This window comes from Neovison vison, chromosome 2 (genome assembly GCF_020171115.1).
Source record: "Neovison vison isolate M4711 chromosome 2, ASM_NN_V1, whole genome shotgun sequence".
Lineage (NCBI taxonomy): Eukaryota > Metazoa > Chordata > Mammalia > Carnivora > Mustelidae > Neogale > Neogale vison.
Window position 1 is genome coordinate 42,656,078 of NC_058092.1, and position 14,839 is coordinate 42,670,916.

At 40.4% G+C, this 14,839-nt stretch overlaps 1 protein-coding gene across 1 annotated transcript in view; it reads left to right on the plus strand.

Annotated features, from left to right (window-relative positions):
• ZYG11B (zyg-11 family member B, cell cycle regulator) overlaps positions 1–14,623 on the plus strand; it is a 97,682-nt gene extending 83,059 nt beyond the window's left edge. The window contains exon 14 of the mRNA XM_044238246.1: positions 9,706–14,623. Coding sequence (XP_044094181.1) covers positions 9,706–9,896 — 191 coding nt within the window. The 3' untranslated portion in view covers positions 9,897–14,623. The remainder of the gene's footprint in view (positions 1–9,705) is intronic.
• Positions 14,624–14,839: the final 216 nt, after the last annotated feature.

Sequence of the window (14,839 nt, forward strand, 5' to 3'; positions counted from 1 at the left end):
AGAGGGGGAAGCAGGCTCCCCGCTGAGCAGAGAGCCCGATGTGGGGCTCAACCTCAGGACCCTGAGACCATGACCTGAGCTGAAGGCAGAGGCTTAACCCACTGAACCACCCAGGTGCCCCCTAGCATACACATTTTATTAAAACTTTATTATTATTAAATTTTTTAGATTTTTAGATTTTTTAGATTTTATTTATTTATTTGGGAGAAAGAGACAGAGAGCACATGAGGGGAAGGGGCGGCAGAGGGAGAAGCAGACTCCCCACTGAGGAGGGAGTCCCACACAGGGCTTGATCTCACGACCCTCGGATCACGACCTCAGCCAATGGCAGATGCTTAACTGACTGAGCTACCCAGGCACCCCAACATCATTAAAACTTTAATTATATGTGGGAATCTTCAAAAAAAGAATGAAGCCCTTAAGTGACCAGAACAGGAAGATTTTATACCTTTTAGATAAAGAAGGAAATTTTTTGAAAAATTGACAGGACAGGGCGCCTGGGTGGCTCAGTGGGTTAAGCCGCTGCCTTCGGCTCAGGTCATGATCTCAGGGTCCTGGGATGGAGCCCCGCATCGGACTCTCTGCTCAGCAGGGAGCCTGCTTCCTCCTCTCTCTCTCTCTCTCTCTCTGCCTGCCTCTCTGCCTACTTGTGATCTCTGTCTGTCAAATAAATAAATAAAATCTTAAAAAAAAAAAATTGACAGGACATAGATATTTGGGCTAGTGGTAGTGAATGGTAAAGAGTGACTAGAAGAAGAAGGGTTAGTTAAACAAGGTTTATACAGATTCCCCAGCTCCCAGATTCATAGTCTCTGAAGATAAGAATATCTTACTACTTCCTAGTACAGAAAGGATACTTTTACTTTTTCTTGTTTTAAGATTTATTTATTTATTTTAGAGAAAGCTAGAGAGCACAAGCAGGGGGCAGAGGGAGAGGGAGAAAGAATCACAAGCAAACTCCATGCAGTGCACAACTTGGGGCTCAATCCCACGACCCTGAGATCACAACTTGAGCTGAAACCAGGAGGTCGACACTCAACCAAATGCACCACCCAGGCACCTAGGGAGGGTACTTCTCACATGGGAGTTTTATGATCTGTTTCAGGGAAGAAGGATGATGGGGGGAAGTCAGACTGACCTTCCTGCTTCTGCTGTTTTCTCAAACTATTTTAGCTTAAGGTAGTCAATATGCCAAGAGCCTGTATTTTGGGGCAGTGTGTCCTAATTCCATCAGCATTATACATTGTAAAGTATGTTCCGTGATCTGAAGAAATGGCAGTTGGCTGTCCATATTGGAGAAATATCTTGTGTTTTGGTTCCTTTATAGCATTCTAAGTGTTAACATCTATCACTGACTGAGCAAAGCCCAGTCCAGGGTCAACATCAGTTTCTGTCAAGATCCATTTATAGGGGCGCCTGTGTGGCTCAGTGGGTTAAAGCCTCTACTTTCGGCTCAGGTCATCCCAGGGTCCTGGGATCGAGCCCCACATCGGGCTCTCTGCTCAACAGGGAGTTTGCTTCCTCCTCTCTCTCTGCCTGCCTCTCTGCCTACTTGTGATCTCTGTCTGTCAAATAAATAAATAAATAACCTTAAAAAAAAAAATCCATTTATAGCTCCCTGCCTCCCCAGGGCTATGGGCATTGTTCTGACTTGCCAGCTATGATCAGGGCCTTCTCCCCACTTGACCATGTAGCCAACTGCAATCTCTGTTTTGCTGGCAGATAGAACAGTTCTCACTGGCAATGTGTACCCCAAGATTGCAAGGGGACTATTTCTAGATTCAGCCCATAACTGCATTGCTGTCGTACCACCATACCCACTTCATGGACCCACATGGCCACCCCAAACAAGTTCACAGGAATATCTGCTTGTCTATCTCTATTATCTTCTGAACCTGGAAGAGAGTTCTTCTGATGGGCATAGAAATGTCCTATTTTAATATACTTCTTAGATTCCCACAGTGAATTCCATATAGCCATGTCCCATATGAGCATCCCTTTAATGGTCCTGTGTCTGTTGCCCTTGTGCCCAACCATATGGCCAGGCTATTGACCACTGCCCTTGAGTCAGTTAAAACCCAAACAGGCTTTTTATCATTTTTCAATTTTTTATTTTATTTCTTTTTAAAAACTATTTTATTTATTTGTTTGACAGAGAAATAGCACAAGTAGGCAGAGCAGCAAGGAGAGGGAGAAGCAGGCCCTCTGCTGAGCAGGGAGCCTGATGCGGGGCTCGATTCCAAGATCCTGGGACCATGACCTGAGTTGAAGGCAGTCACTTAATTGACTTAGTCACCCAAGCACCCCCCACTTTTTTCAGTTGTTTTTTTTTTTTTTTTAAAGATTTTATTTATTTATTTGACAGAGAGAGATTACAAGTAGGCAGAGAGTCAGGCAGAGAGAGAGGAGGAAGCAGGCTCCCTGCCGAGCAGAGAGCCCGACGCGGGACTCGATCCCAGGACCCTGAGATCATGACCTGAGCCGAAGGCAGTGGCTTAACCCACCAAGCCACCCAGGCGCCCTTTTTTCAGTTTTTTAATCACTGTTGGGAAAGCACCATGCAGTTCAGCCCACAGAGCTGATTTGTTTTTACCTTTTTCAGTCAGGGCTAGCCTTTCAAGCAGGATATTGTCTGTTCACCTTGAAACTACTGTCCACAAACTGAGTAGCTCTTTGTTGATTAGTAGAAAGCTGTCTATAGGGCACTATCCAAATGATGATAGAATCTAGCAGCTCTCGGGTACCTGGGTGGCTCAGTGGGTTAAAGCCTCTGCCTTCAGGGCGCCTGGGTGGCTCAGTGGGTTAAGCCACTGCCTTCGGCTCAGATCATGATCTCAGGGTCCCGGGATCGAGTCCCGCATCGGGCTCTCTGCTCAGCAGGGAGCCTGCTTCCTCCTCCCTCTCTCTCTGCCTGCCTCTCTGCCTACTTGTGATCTATCTCTGTCAAATAAATAAATAAATAAATAAATAAATAAATAATCTTTTTAAAAAAAAAAAAAAAAGCCTCTGCCTTCAGCTCAGGTCATGGTCCCAGGGTCCTGGAATCGAGCCCCACATCGGGCTCTCTGCTCAGCAGGGAGCTTGCTTCCCTTTGTCTCTCTCTACCTGCCTCTCTGCCTACTTGTGATCTCTGTCTGTCAAATAAATAAATAAAATCTTTTAAAAAAAAAAATCAGTTAAAAAAAAAAAAAAAAAGAATCTAGCAACTCTTTCTGCACTTTCAAAGTTGGTCCTGGGGAGAAAGAGGCTCCCTTCTCATGATCATATCCTCATTGCCTTCCCCCAAGTAGCATGATCCTATATAAACCATTTCTGAATTACTGTAGAACTGTCCCAGCACTGCCATCCCCATTAGAGTGTTTCTCTGACATTGCCCAGAACACCAGGCATATTTCAGGTCTTAAGATCATTTTTTGTTTTTCAGTCATAAGGGTAGTTTCAGATAATATCAAATAGCACAGTAGTAATTGCCCCTCAAATGGAAGTTCTCTAGTCCAGGGTCCCAATAGTCATCTCTGGGAGGCACTTACAGGCTTTTGCCAGAACTCCCAGTCTGTCCTTCATATAGGGCACAGAGAAATTGTCCCGACCAGCACTTCACCTTGTATTCTACACTGCGTATAGGCTTTTCTTAATCTTCTGGTACCCATGTAACATGTCTGATTAACATTGCCTGAGGGTAGATTTGGGTGCTTTCTGTCTTACAGCGTTAGGTAGGAGAAACATTCCCTATTCAAATAAACTGTCCATCCTTATAATACAATCAGGTAAAAGAAATGCAACAATTTTACATAAAGCCTATTTAATCATACCAGTTCTCCTACAGACTTTTAGTTTAATTCCATCAATGTTTACCCTCCCCCTTTTTTAATGCCTCTGTTCTTAACCGTAACCTCCATTAGGACTTCATCCACAAATTTTGATTTTATACCTAGGTAGGTGAAGTGTGCCCCAGCCAGACTCATTCCCATAAAACATTCAGGTAAAGGAAACACAACTTCTTTACATAAAACCTGTTTAAACATTCCAACTTTCATAATTCCGTCAACCCTTACATTTTTATTTTCTCTCAATCTAATTATAGGGCTTCACCTGTAGGTTTTGTAACTTCTCCATTTCCTAAACAATTTACCTGGCTTATTACCTAAAAGACTTGAGTCCCCACTGATGGGTCATGCCAAGGAACCCTGGCCCTTTTGTCAATCTTTATCTTGATAATTTGGCTTAACCACTGTCACAAGCAAGTGCTGGTCAGGTTTAGATCCATTTCTAAATTTTCTTTGCAACTGTTACCTTTAGTAACCGATTACAACACACAGCTACTACTCCATAACGTGGTGAATACCTGGCCACCCGGGAATCAGAGGATTTTCATCCCATCTTTCATCTTTTCTCTTCCCAAACTACACACGTTTTTTTGTTTTCTCAAGGATTTTTATTTATTTGACAGGGAGAGAGAGAGATCACAAGTACATAGAGAGGCAGACCGGGGGTGAGAGAAGGCTCCCCACTGAGCAGAGAGCCCCATGCGGGGCTCGGTCCCAGGACCCTGAGATCCTTGACCTGAGCCAAAGGCAGAGGCTTAACCCACTGAGCCACCCAGGTGCCCCAAAACTACATGTTTTTATGAGCAGGGGCCATTATAACAAATTCCACTTCCAACACCAATTCTAATCTGTTTTTCCACACACCCGTTCTCAGCAGACACTGATTGAGTGTTCTACAAATTGAATTCAATTCTGACATTATTTACCTGGAGATCCCCTAGGTTAAGGGCCAGTGCCTCAAGACTACTGTCACTTTAGACTTCAGTTACAAATCCAGGCATAGAAATAGACAAATGTGGTTCAATAGCCCAGGATAGAAAATACAAAAATAGACCTGTACATATATGGCTGATTAATTTTTTTTTTTAAAGATTTTGTTTATTTAGTTGACGGAGATCACAAGTACGCAGAGAGGCAGGCAGAGAGAGGGGCAAGAAGGCTCCCCACTGAGCAGAGAGCCCGATGCTGGGCTTGATCCCAGGACCCTGGCACCATGACCTGAGCCGAAGGCAGAGGCTTTAACCCACTGAGCCACCCATGCGCCCCGTGGCTGATTAATTTTTGACATAAGTTCAAAGCAAATGCAATAAAGAAATGATCATCTTTGAACAAATGGTGCCACAACAATTGGATCTCTATATGCAAAAAAAAGTGCAAGGTGCCTGGTGGCTCAGTCCAAAGACCAGCTCTTGATCTTGGAGTCATGAGTCCAAGCCCCACATTGGGTATGCAGATTACTAAAAAATTTAACTGGAAAAAAAGAAAAAAGTCTACTTTAAAAAAGTGACCTTTTGGGACGCCTGGGTGGCTCAGTTGGTTGGACGACTGCCTTTAGCTCAGGTCATGATCCCATAGTCCTGGGATCGAGTCCCGCATCGGGCTCCTGGCTCCTTGGGGAGTCTGCTTCTCCCTCTGACCTTCTCCTCGCTCATGCTCTCTCTCACTGTCTCTCTCTCAAATAAATAAATAAAATCTTAAAAAAAAAAAAGTGACCTTTTTCTTGCCTTGGACAACATATAAAAATTAACCCTTATTTACTTATTGATTGGTTGATGGTGATCTCAACACCCAACATGGGACTTGAACTCATGACCCCATGATCAAGAGTTATATGCTCTTCCAATTGAACCAGCCGAGCACCCCCCAAAATTAGTTTTTAATTGATCGTAGGCCTACATATAAACCAAAAATCAATTAATAGTTCTAGAAGAAAACAGGAGAAAATCATTGTGATCTTGTGTTAGGCAAATTTTTTTAAAGATCTTATTTAAAGACTTCATTTATTTGAGAGAAAGAGAGTAATCTCTACATCCAACATGGACTCGAACTTTACAACTCCGATTTCAAGAGCTGCATGCTCTCCTAGCTAAGCCAACCAGGTGCCCCACATATTTCTTAACAATGCACAAAAGCATGATCTACAAAAGAAAAAGTTGCTAAATTGCACTTGATCAAACTTAAGGGCTTCTGTTCTTTGAAAGATACTGTTAGAGAAAATAAAAAGCCAGTACACATACTGGATCAAAATATTTACAAATCACATGTCTGATAAAGTGCTTGTATTCAAAATTTTTATTTTTTATTTTTATTTTTTTAAAGATTTTATTTATTTATTTGACAGACAGAGATCACAAGTAGGCAGAGAGGCAGGCAGGGAGAGAGGAGGAAGCAGGCTTCCTGCTGAGCAGAGAGCCCGATGTGGGGCTCCCAGAACTCTGGGATCATGACCTGAGCTGAAGGCAGAGGCTTTAACCCACTGAGCCACCCAGACACCCCTCAAAATTTTTACAAAGAACTCTCGGGGATCCTGGGTGGCTCAATTGGTTAAGTGTCTTCCTTTGGCTCAGTTATGATCCTGGAGTCCCAGGATGGAGCCCACATCAGGCTTCCTGCTCAGCAGGGAGTTTATTTCTCCCTCTGCCCTTCACCCCACTTGTACTCGCTCACACTCTCTCAAATAAATAAAATCTCAGGACACCTGGGTGACTCAGTCAATTAAGCCATTGCCTTTGGCTCAGGCCATGGTCCCGGGGTCCTGGGATCAAGTCCCACACCTGGCTCCTTGGTCTTCAGGGAGCCTGCTTCTCTCTCCGCCTCTGCCTGCCTCTCCTGTTTGTGTGTGCTCGCTCTCTCGATCTCTCTCTCTGACACATAAATACAAAATAAAATCTTTAAAATAAATAAGTAAGGGGCACCGGGGTGACTCAGTGGGTTAAAGCCTCTGCCTTCGGTTCAGGTCATGATCCCAGGGTCTTGGGATCGAGCCCCCCATTGGGCTCTCTGCTCAGCAGGGAGTCTGCTTCCCTTTCTCTCTCTCTGCCTGCCTCTCTGCCTACTTGTGATCTCTCTCTCTCTCTCTCTGTCAAATAAATAAATAAAATAAAATCTTTTAAAAAATAAAATAAAACAAAATAAATAAGTAAAATCTCAAAAAGAAACCAAGAACTTTCAGGGAGCCTGTGTAGCCCAGTCAGTGAAGCATCTGCCTTCAGCTCAGGCTATGATCCCAGGGCCCTGGGATCCAGAAGCAGATGGGGAGCTTGCTTCTTCCTCTTCCACTCCCCCTGCTTGTGCTCTCTCTCCCTCTCTCTGTCTCTCTCTGTCAAAGAAATAAATAAATAAAAATCCTTAAGGATGCCTGGATGGCTCAGTGGGTTAAGCCTCTGCCCTCGGCTCAGGTCATGATCTCAGGGTCCTGGAATGGAGCCCTGCATCGGCTCTCTGCTCAGCAGGGAGCTTGCTTCCCCCTCTCTCCCTGCCTGCCTCTGTGCCTACTGTGTTCTCTCTCTCTCTCTGTCAAAAAAAAAAAAAAAGTCCTTAAGGCGCCTGGGTGCTGCTGCCTTCGGCTCAGGTCATGATCTCAGGGTCGTGGGATCGAGTCCCGCATCGGGCTCTCTGCTCAGCAGGGAACCTGCTTCTCTCTCTCTCTCTCTGCCTGCCTCTCTGCCTACTTGTGATCTCTGCCTGTCAAATAAATAAATAAAATCTTTAAAAAAAAAAAAAGAAAGAAAATGGGCAAAAGAGTTGAACAGACCCTTTACCAAAGAAGATTAATGGAAGGCAAATAACCCATAAAAGATATTGAACAGCATTAGGATAAACATACCAGTGCACTAGAATTGAAAGTCCAGAAATAAATCCATGTATTTATGGTCAATTTATTTTTCACAAGGATGCCAAGACAATTCAGTGGGGGAAGGAATTGTTTTTTCAACAAATGGTGCTGGGAAAACTGAATAGGCACATGTGAGAGAACTTGATTCCTTACCACATACCATATATAAAAATAACTCAAGATAAAATTAACTCCAAATGAGGCCTAGACCTAAATGTAAGAATCACATCTACATATATATAAGCATATAAAATTTTTAGGAGGGAACACAGACATAAATCACCATAACCTTAGATTAAGCAATAGCTTCCTAGGACACCAAAAGCATAAAGTACAAGTATTTTAAGTTAGCATTCCACTGCATTGAATTTTTTTTTTTTCTTAAAGATTTCATTTATTTATTTAACAGACAGAGATCACAAGTAGGCAGAGAGGGAGGCAGAGAGAGAGAGGGGGAAGCAGGCTCCCTGCCAAGCAGAGAGCCCAACACAGGGCTCCATCACAGGACCCTGAGATCATGACCCGAGCCGGAGGCAGAGGCTTAACCTACTGAGCCACCCAGGTGCCCTTAGAAATACTCTTTAAAAAACCCTAAAACTGCTACATACATATGTGTGTAACAATATGGATGCCCTCTCAGAAACATCATGTTCAGCAAAAGTAGACAGACTCAAAAGAATACCTACTGTATGATTTTATTTACATGAAGTTCTAGAGCAGCCAGAGGTAGTCTATATCATGAAATTAGAAAAGTGGGGCAGCTGGGTGGCTCAGTCATTAAGTGTCTGCCTTCGGCTCAGGCGATGGTCCCAGGATTCTGGGATCGAGCCCTGCATCGGGCTCCCTGGTCAAAGGCAGCCTGCTTCTCCTTCTCCCACTCCCCTGATTATATTCCTCTCTCCCTATATCTCTCTCTGTCATATAAATAAAATCTTTAAAAAACAAAAAAAAAAGAAATTAGAAGAGTGTTTGCCTGGGTTAGGCTACAGAGGAGAATGACTACAGTGGTGCACAAGGAGACTTTTAAAAAAATATTTCATATTCTAATTATCATGGTGGTTACACAAGTATATACATTTGCCAAAACCCATCAAATTATAAATTAAATTTGGGTATATTTTTTGTGTATAAATTATACTTTAATAAAAACTAAAAAAACTTTTTTTTAAAGATTTTATTTGTTTATTTGACAGAGAGACAGAGGGAACACAAGCAGGAGGAGCAAGAGAGGGAGAACCAGGCTCCCGGCCTAGCGCTTGGTCCCAGGACCCTGGAAGTCATGACCTGAGCCAAAAGCAGATGCCCAATGATTGAGCTACCCAGGCACCCCTAAAAAATGTTTTTTAAGATTTTATTATTTGAGGGGCGCCTGGGTGGCTCACTGGGTTAAAGCCTTTGCCTTCTGTTCAGGTCATGATCCCAGGCCCCTCATCTGGCTCGCTGCTCAGCAGGGAGCCTGCTTCCTCCTCTCTCTCTGCCTGCTTCTCTGCCTACTTGTGGTCTCTGTCTGTCAAATAAATAAAATCTTAAAAAAAAAAAAAAGATTTTATTATTTGATAAAAACTGTTTTTAAGATTTTATACGATCTGGGGTGCCTGGGTGACTCAGTGGGTTAAAGCCTCTGCCTTCGGCTCAGGGTCCTGGGATCAAGCCCTGCATTGGGCTCTCTGCTCATCAGGGAGCCTGCTTCCCTCCCTTTCTCTCTGCATGCCTCTTTGCTTACTTGTGATCTCTGTCTGTCCAATAAATAAATAAAATCTTTTTAAAAAATTAAGATTTTATAAGATTTTTTAAGAAATATATATAATCTATATATGAGACCATTCTATATAGATATATCTATATATTGTATATATATATGAGAGAATCATTATTATTTGTGGGGACTTGCAGTGTAGACATAACATCAGTACAGAGGTATTTATCAAGCTGTAGCGTATGTTAGTGGTCTATAACAAAATAGTTAAGATTTAAGTGAAAAAAGAACTTTTTTGTGTGTGGGATAATTTTTAAGTGTTGTAAGAAAAGCTCTTTCTTTTTCAGCCTCAAGGTATTGCAGCATGCTGATTGAGGAAGGAGGATTGCAGCATTTATACAACATCAAAGAACATGAACAGACTGATCCCCATGTTCAACAGATCGCTGTGGCCATTCTGGACAGCTTAGAAAAACACATTGTGCGCCATGGCAGACCACCTCCCTGTAAAAAGCAGCCCCAGGCTAGACTAAATTGATAGCCATAGGTAGTTGGATAACTGAATCACAGGAATCCTTTTCATGATAGGTTCATTTGGAATATCTTATCCTCTGTGCTGTTTTAGGGGTTTCTATGACAAGAGTCATAAGATCAGTTTGGGTTTGATGGTGTACAGTACTGCCCATGTGAACAGTCTCTAATTTGTCTTGTGATTTTTAACTTCTGAGGCATGAAGGGTCTCTTCCTTCATCATTGCCTTTTAGGAAATTTTCCACATCTTTCTGTGTTTGAAGTTACCTGTGCTTGAAATTCTACGGTTTTATGATCAAGTTTGCACGAACCCTTAGGCCAGACTTTTCTGATCTTAAGTCTCTTCCAATCAATTTGCAGCTTCGGATGAGCTGTTAACCTGATTTCTAGCACTGCTTCAGTTATAAGTTTTATACTGCTTCTGTATAAAATGCCTTTATTCTCTGTATGTGTACCTTTTATAAGATGTCCTTCTTAGTGTGAAAGAACAGAAAGTCGAGTCCTCTTGGAAAGCTACTCACTGACTGGAGCCTGGGTGGTTGGCAAAAAAAAAATAAATTAGAAAGAAAACTAGTAAGAGAAACGAGATTAGGAACTGGAGAAAGGTCTGCCCTTACAGTATAGTTTTTAAACTAGAACAAGCTATCCTTCTGGAACCCTCTCCTGAGGCAGTGAGCATATTTATTCCTGGGAGCATGGGCTGCTGCTTCCTACACAGACTGCTGGGTACTCTGTAGAAATATTTGCCCAGGCATCACAATGTAAAATATTACAGCATTCTGTGTTAAAGAAGAACTGTCTGGATCTCTATATGTCATACTGTTGTGAAATGTGAATTTTTATAAAATTGTCTCTTGTTAAAACTGACCGTTCTTTTCCCTCTATTTCAAAGTCATTTTGTTCAGTGAAATAGAGACACACATGGTATTACCAGCTCAGTTAAAGTACAGTTAACAACAGTAAATTTTGTCACAAGAAGTTAAATTTTCTTTTCTTTCAAAATACATGTATCTTAATGTTCTCATGTTGGAGAAAGATGTCCACATCTCACTGCCAAAAATGAATGAGAAGCACTAGGCTATTATTAAGTGTAATGATTCTAGTTGTGGTGCATAAAAAGGAAATATTTTTTGATGGGTTATTTTTTAGACAATTGCCTTTCCTTTATGATACCTGTTACAGCATAGTAAAGAATCAGTTATCATTATATCAATAATGAAAGCTGGGAGGTAGGAAGTCACCACAAAACTTAATTTCTGTTTTCAGTTTTAGTTTGTGAATAAGGTTGATGACAATTTGAGATGACTGTGTTTTCTTCATAGATGGCCAGAATGTTTTTAGTAGAGATTTAAGTGGTATATTTAAATTATGGTGATTATATAGATGCATTTTTATTTAGAAAGCTGGCTTAGTAGTATGCTGATAACATTTTTGACATACGTATTTCAAACCACTGTCACAAAAGTCATACTTGAATTATTTCGTACTCCTTTGCAGGGATGAAAACTTAAACTGAAAGAAAATAGGTATTTAGGTATTAAAAACCATATCATATTCTGGGTTACTTCTGACTTAATTGGTTTAAGGAATTTTTATAGGCTCAAGATAAATTTTCACAGATTGTCTATTTCAGAGGAAGTGGAAAATTCTTTTAACTTTCCCCCTTTTTCCCAGATTTTAATGTCTAAGGCAAAATGTAGAAAATAGGATGGTCTACACTAGCTTGGAAGTTGCTGGCTATGTTGACTACTATCTCCAGGTCTCTTAGCTTGGATAGTTAAGGGAAAGCCTGTTTGAGAAGTTTGGCTTCAAGTTTCTCTTATGTCTTGTTCAAGACAAAAGTGCATGTTCCTTATATGCTAATCTTAGGTTTTTATCTTTACAAATTGTTTTCAGAAATAGCTAAAAATGTACAGAAAATAACAACTCCATTATTCAGAATAACTTGATAGATGAAGACTCAAAAATACTTAAAGTTAATTCTAAACTTACTACTTTGAGCATTGGTAATGGTCGGATATTTCTTAGACTTAAAAGCAAAATAATTGGTCACGTTCCATACATAAAAATTGCAGTGCCTTTGTGGTTGGGATTGTTCTTAAAATTGTGTATCTAAGGCACAGAATTGTTTCTAAGGTCTTGAATCTGGCTAAAATGTAATAGTTGTATATATTGAAATTATGAGGCATAACTGGCCTGTGTCTACAGTTAGAATCTGTTAGGCCTCCCTTTTACATGTGTATACTGGAATGTTAACAGTACTTGGTGCCTTCAAGGGTTACCTCTTCAGTGGCTTAGAGGTGCTGTTTCAACTTAGACTAGGGTTGAACCACTCATTACTGAAATCACTGGTGCACTCAGATATTATAAAATGTCGCACCATCAGTCCACAAGCAGCAGCAAGGTTTAGATCTACCAAAGAAAATGGAATTAGACTTTTTAGAGTAGAATGATTCATGTTGGTATCACTGAGTAAAACAAAAATGGTTTGAAATTAAAGCAAAAATAAGGTATCTCGTTCTTTCCATCAAGTACGTTTTGCTTGTGGTCTTTAAATTCTAAAAAACCATTTTTCCTGTTGGCAGTTGAAAAAAAAAACATAAATCAAGTAATAATAAGGGGTTAATTTACCCTCTGGCCAAGGACTCAGTGGCTACTGATCTTAGTTGAGGCTTTTTTAAATTATCAGACCCACAGTTCCAGGAATTGACCTTAAATACTGCTGTTGTTTAGCCCTGGACAGAAATGCCAGTTGGTAGCAATAGTCAACTTAATTATCCAAAGTGGAAGTGAATCACCATAAAAGGGTGCTACAGGGATTTAATTTCATGATCTCTTTTGTTTGCAGACTTCCAAAGAATCAAAGATTCATGTTTATAAACATCAGTCTCTCCAGCCTAGAAAGTTGTTCTTACTATTGAAACCTTTTAAGTTGGCCCTTTTTCCCCCTTGTCACTTTCATTTAGCTGTATGTTTAATTATGCTATGTGTCAAGAGAGCATTGGACCATCTTCTAGCTCTTTGGAGCACTTTTTTTTTTTTTTTTAAAGATTTTATTTATTTATTTGACAGAGAGAGAGAGGAAACACAAGCAGGGAGAGTGGGAGAGGGAGAAGCAGGTGCCTCAGTGAGTAGGCAGCCTGATGGCAGGGCTCGATCCCAGGACCCTGGGATCATGACCTGAGCTGAAGGCAGACACTTAACTACTGAGCCACCCAGGCACCCCTTTGGAGCACATTTTTATGAAAACATATTTTATGTGCTAAATTATGATAGATTAGATTAATGAACGATGGTTTTGGCTTAGTGTTTTCAAAGTGCATCACTGCCCATAGAACAGCGTGCAGCCGCAGGCCCCAAGGTTGAAAAGAGGTCATGAGTAGCAGGGAAAACAAACTTAGTTTCGTCTGTGTCGAAACCCACCCCTCTTCTGCCCTCTACTGGTGTGTTTACACTATTTGGTCATTGTGCAACTTTTATTACAGAATAAACAGTATTATTAAATAGAAAGTCTAAGTAAAAGGCAGTATCATAATACCAGCTGATGTGGGCACTTTTATCTGTATGTGACTTGTTTAGGAACCTTATATGGGTAGGGCTTCAGAGTAGTATATACCAGGACAGCTTACAGAGCAGTTTGCAAAACTTAGTTTCCCTCTCAAATCCATTGTAGCAGTTTCAAGTGACTGTGTGGATATTGGATGTTTAATCTTTACCATTTGCTTTGTATTGACACATTTTTCATTTTTAGTGTCAACTCATACACTATTTTAGAAATAATGCAAATCCAGCCTTCATCCAGTGATGAGAATAACAGTATAATAGGAATTTGCTGAATGTGCTTTTAATGAGTAATTGCTTTTTTTTAGTATCTCATAGACTTTGCACGACACGGTACACTCCTAATTATGCATTCTTTAGTTTTCAGATCTTAATCTAAGACATTGTATGTTAACTGATTGGTTGCCTGAGAAAGAGCTTTCTCTGCCTGTTTCTCCCATCACCAGTTTTTGGGGGTAAATTATGGGAAAAATAGTGCTACTTCTCATTTCTCTGGATGAATTAAAGTTTGTTTGGATGGCATAACCAAACTTTAGAGCAAGATAGAATGGCTGTTAAGAATACTTAGAAAATCCACATTGATCAAAATTATTCTGTGAAGCCATAAATCTAGTTCATTAATAGTATGTGCTTAATTTTGAACTTAAGTTTGGGAAAACTGTTCAAATGGGTTCTTTTAAGATTATTTTAATCAGCTTAGAAGCAAGAAGCTACTTAGCTAATGAAAGCTGAGACATACTTTCATAAAAGCAAGAAATTCTTGGGAGCATTTTTTTCTTTAAAAATGGGATGATCTTAATGTCAAGATTTATACTCAGATAATCTGCAAGAATAAAATTTTAAAATCCTTGACTTTTGTAGATTTCCCACTGTCAAATTCCCATGGACTTGTGAGAGAAAAGCTATCTTTTGTTTGAATTCTGATGGAAGAGTTTAACTCCTTTCAAAGGATATGAAAAATTCATTGGGAAGTGTAATGTGTTCATTTTAAGGGCTCTCAGTTATCTGGACTGAAGGCACTGTTCTCACTGTGGCCAGATGAGTGGGGGTGTTCTGTACATGAATCATGCTATATCTTAAATCAGGACATCACTTAGGTATTAATGTTGTGTGTGTACAGAGTTTTGTTTGGGAATTTTTTTTTTTTTGCCTAAATAAATGTTATAAATTTTATGTAAAGTGTGTCTTGTCTACTTTATTTCTAGACATTTCCTTTAAATCTAATGCAAGATTTAGATTCCTGAAAAAAATAAATAAATGAAAATAAATTAAAAAAAAAAGATTTAGATTCTTTGGTTATTGACTTGTAATAGTTGCTTACCAGTGGTTGTACTGCAGAAGTTTCTAGTATTGGAACTCTATTCATTTCATTAAATACATACGGTAGAT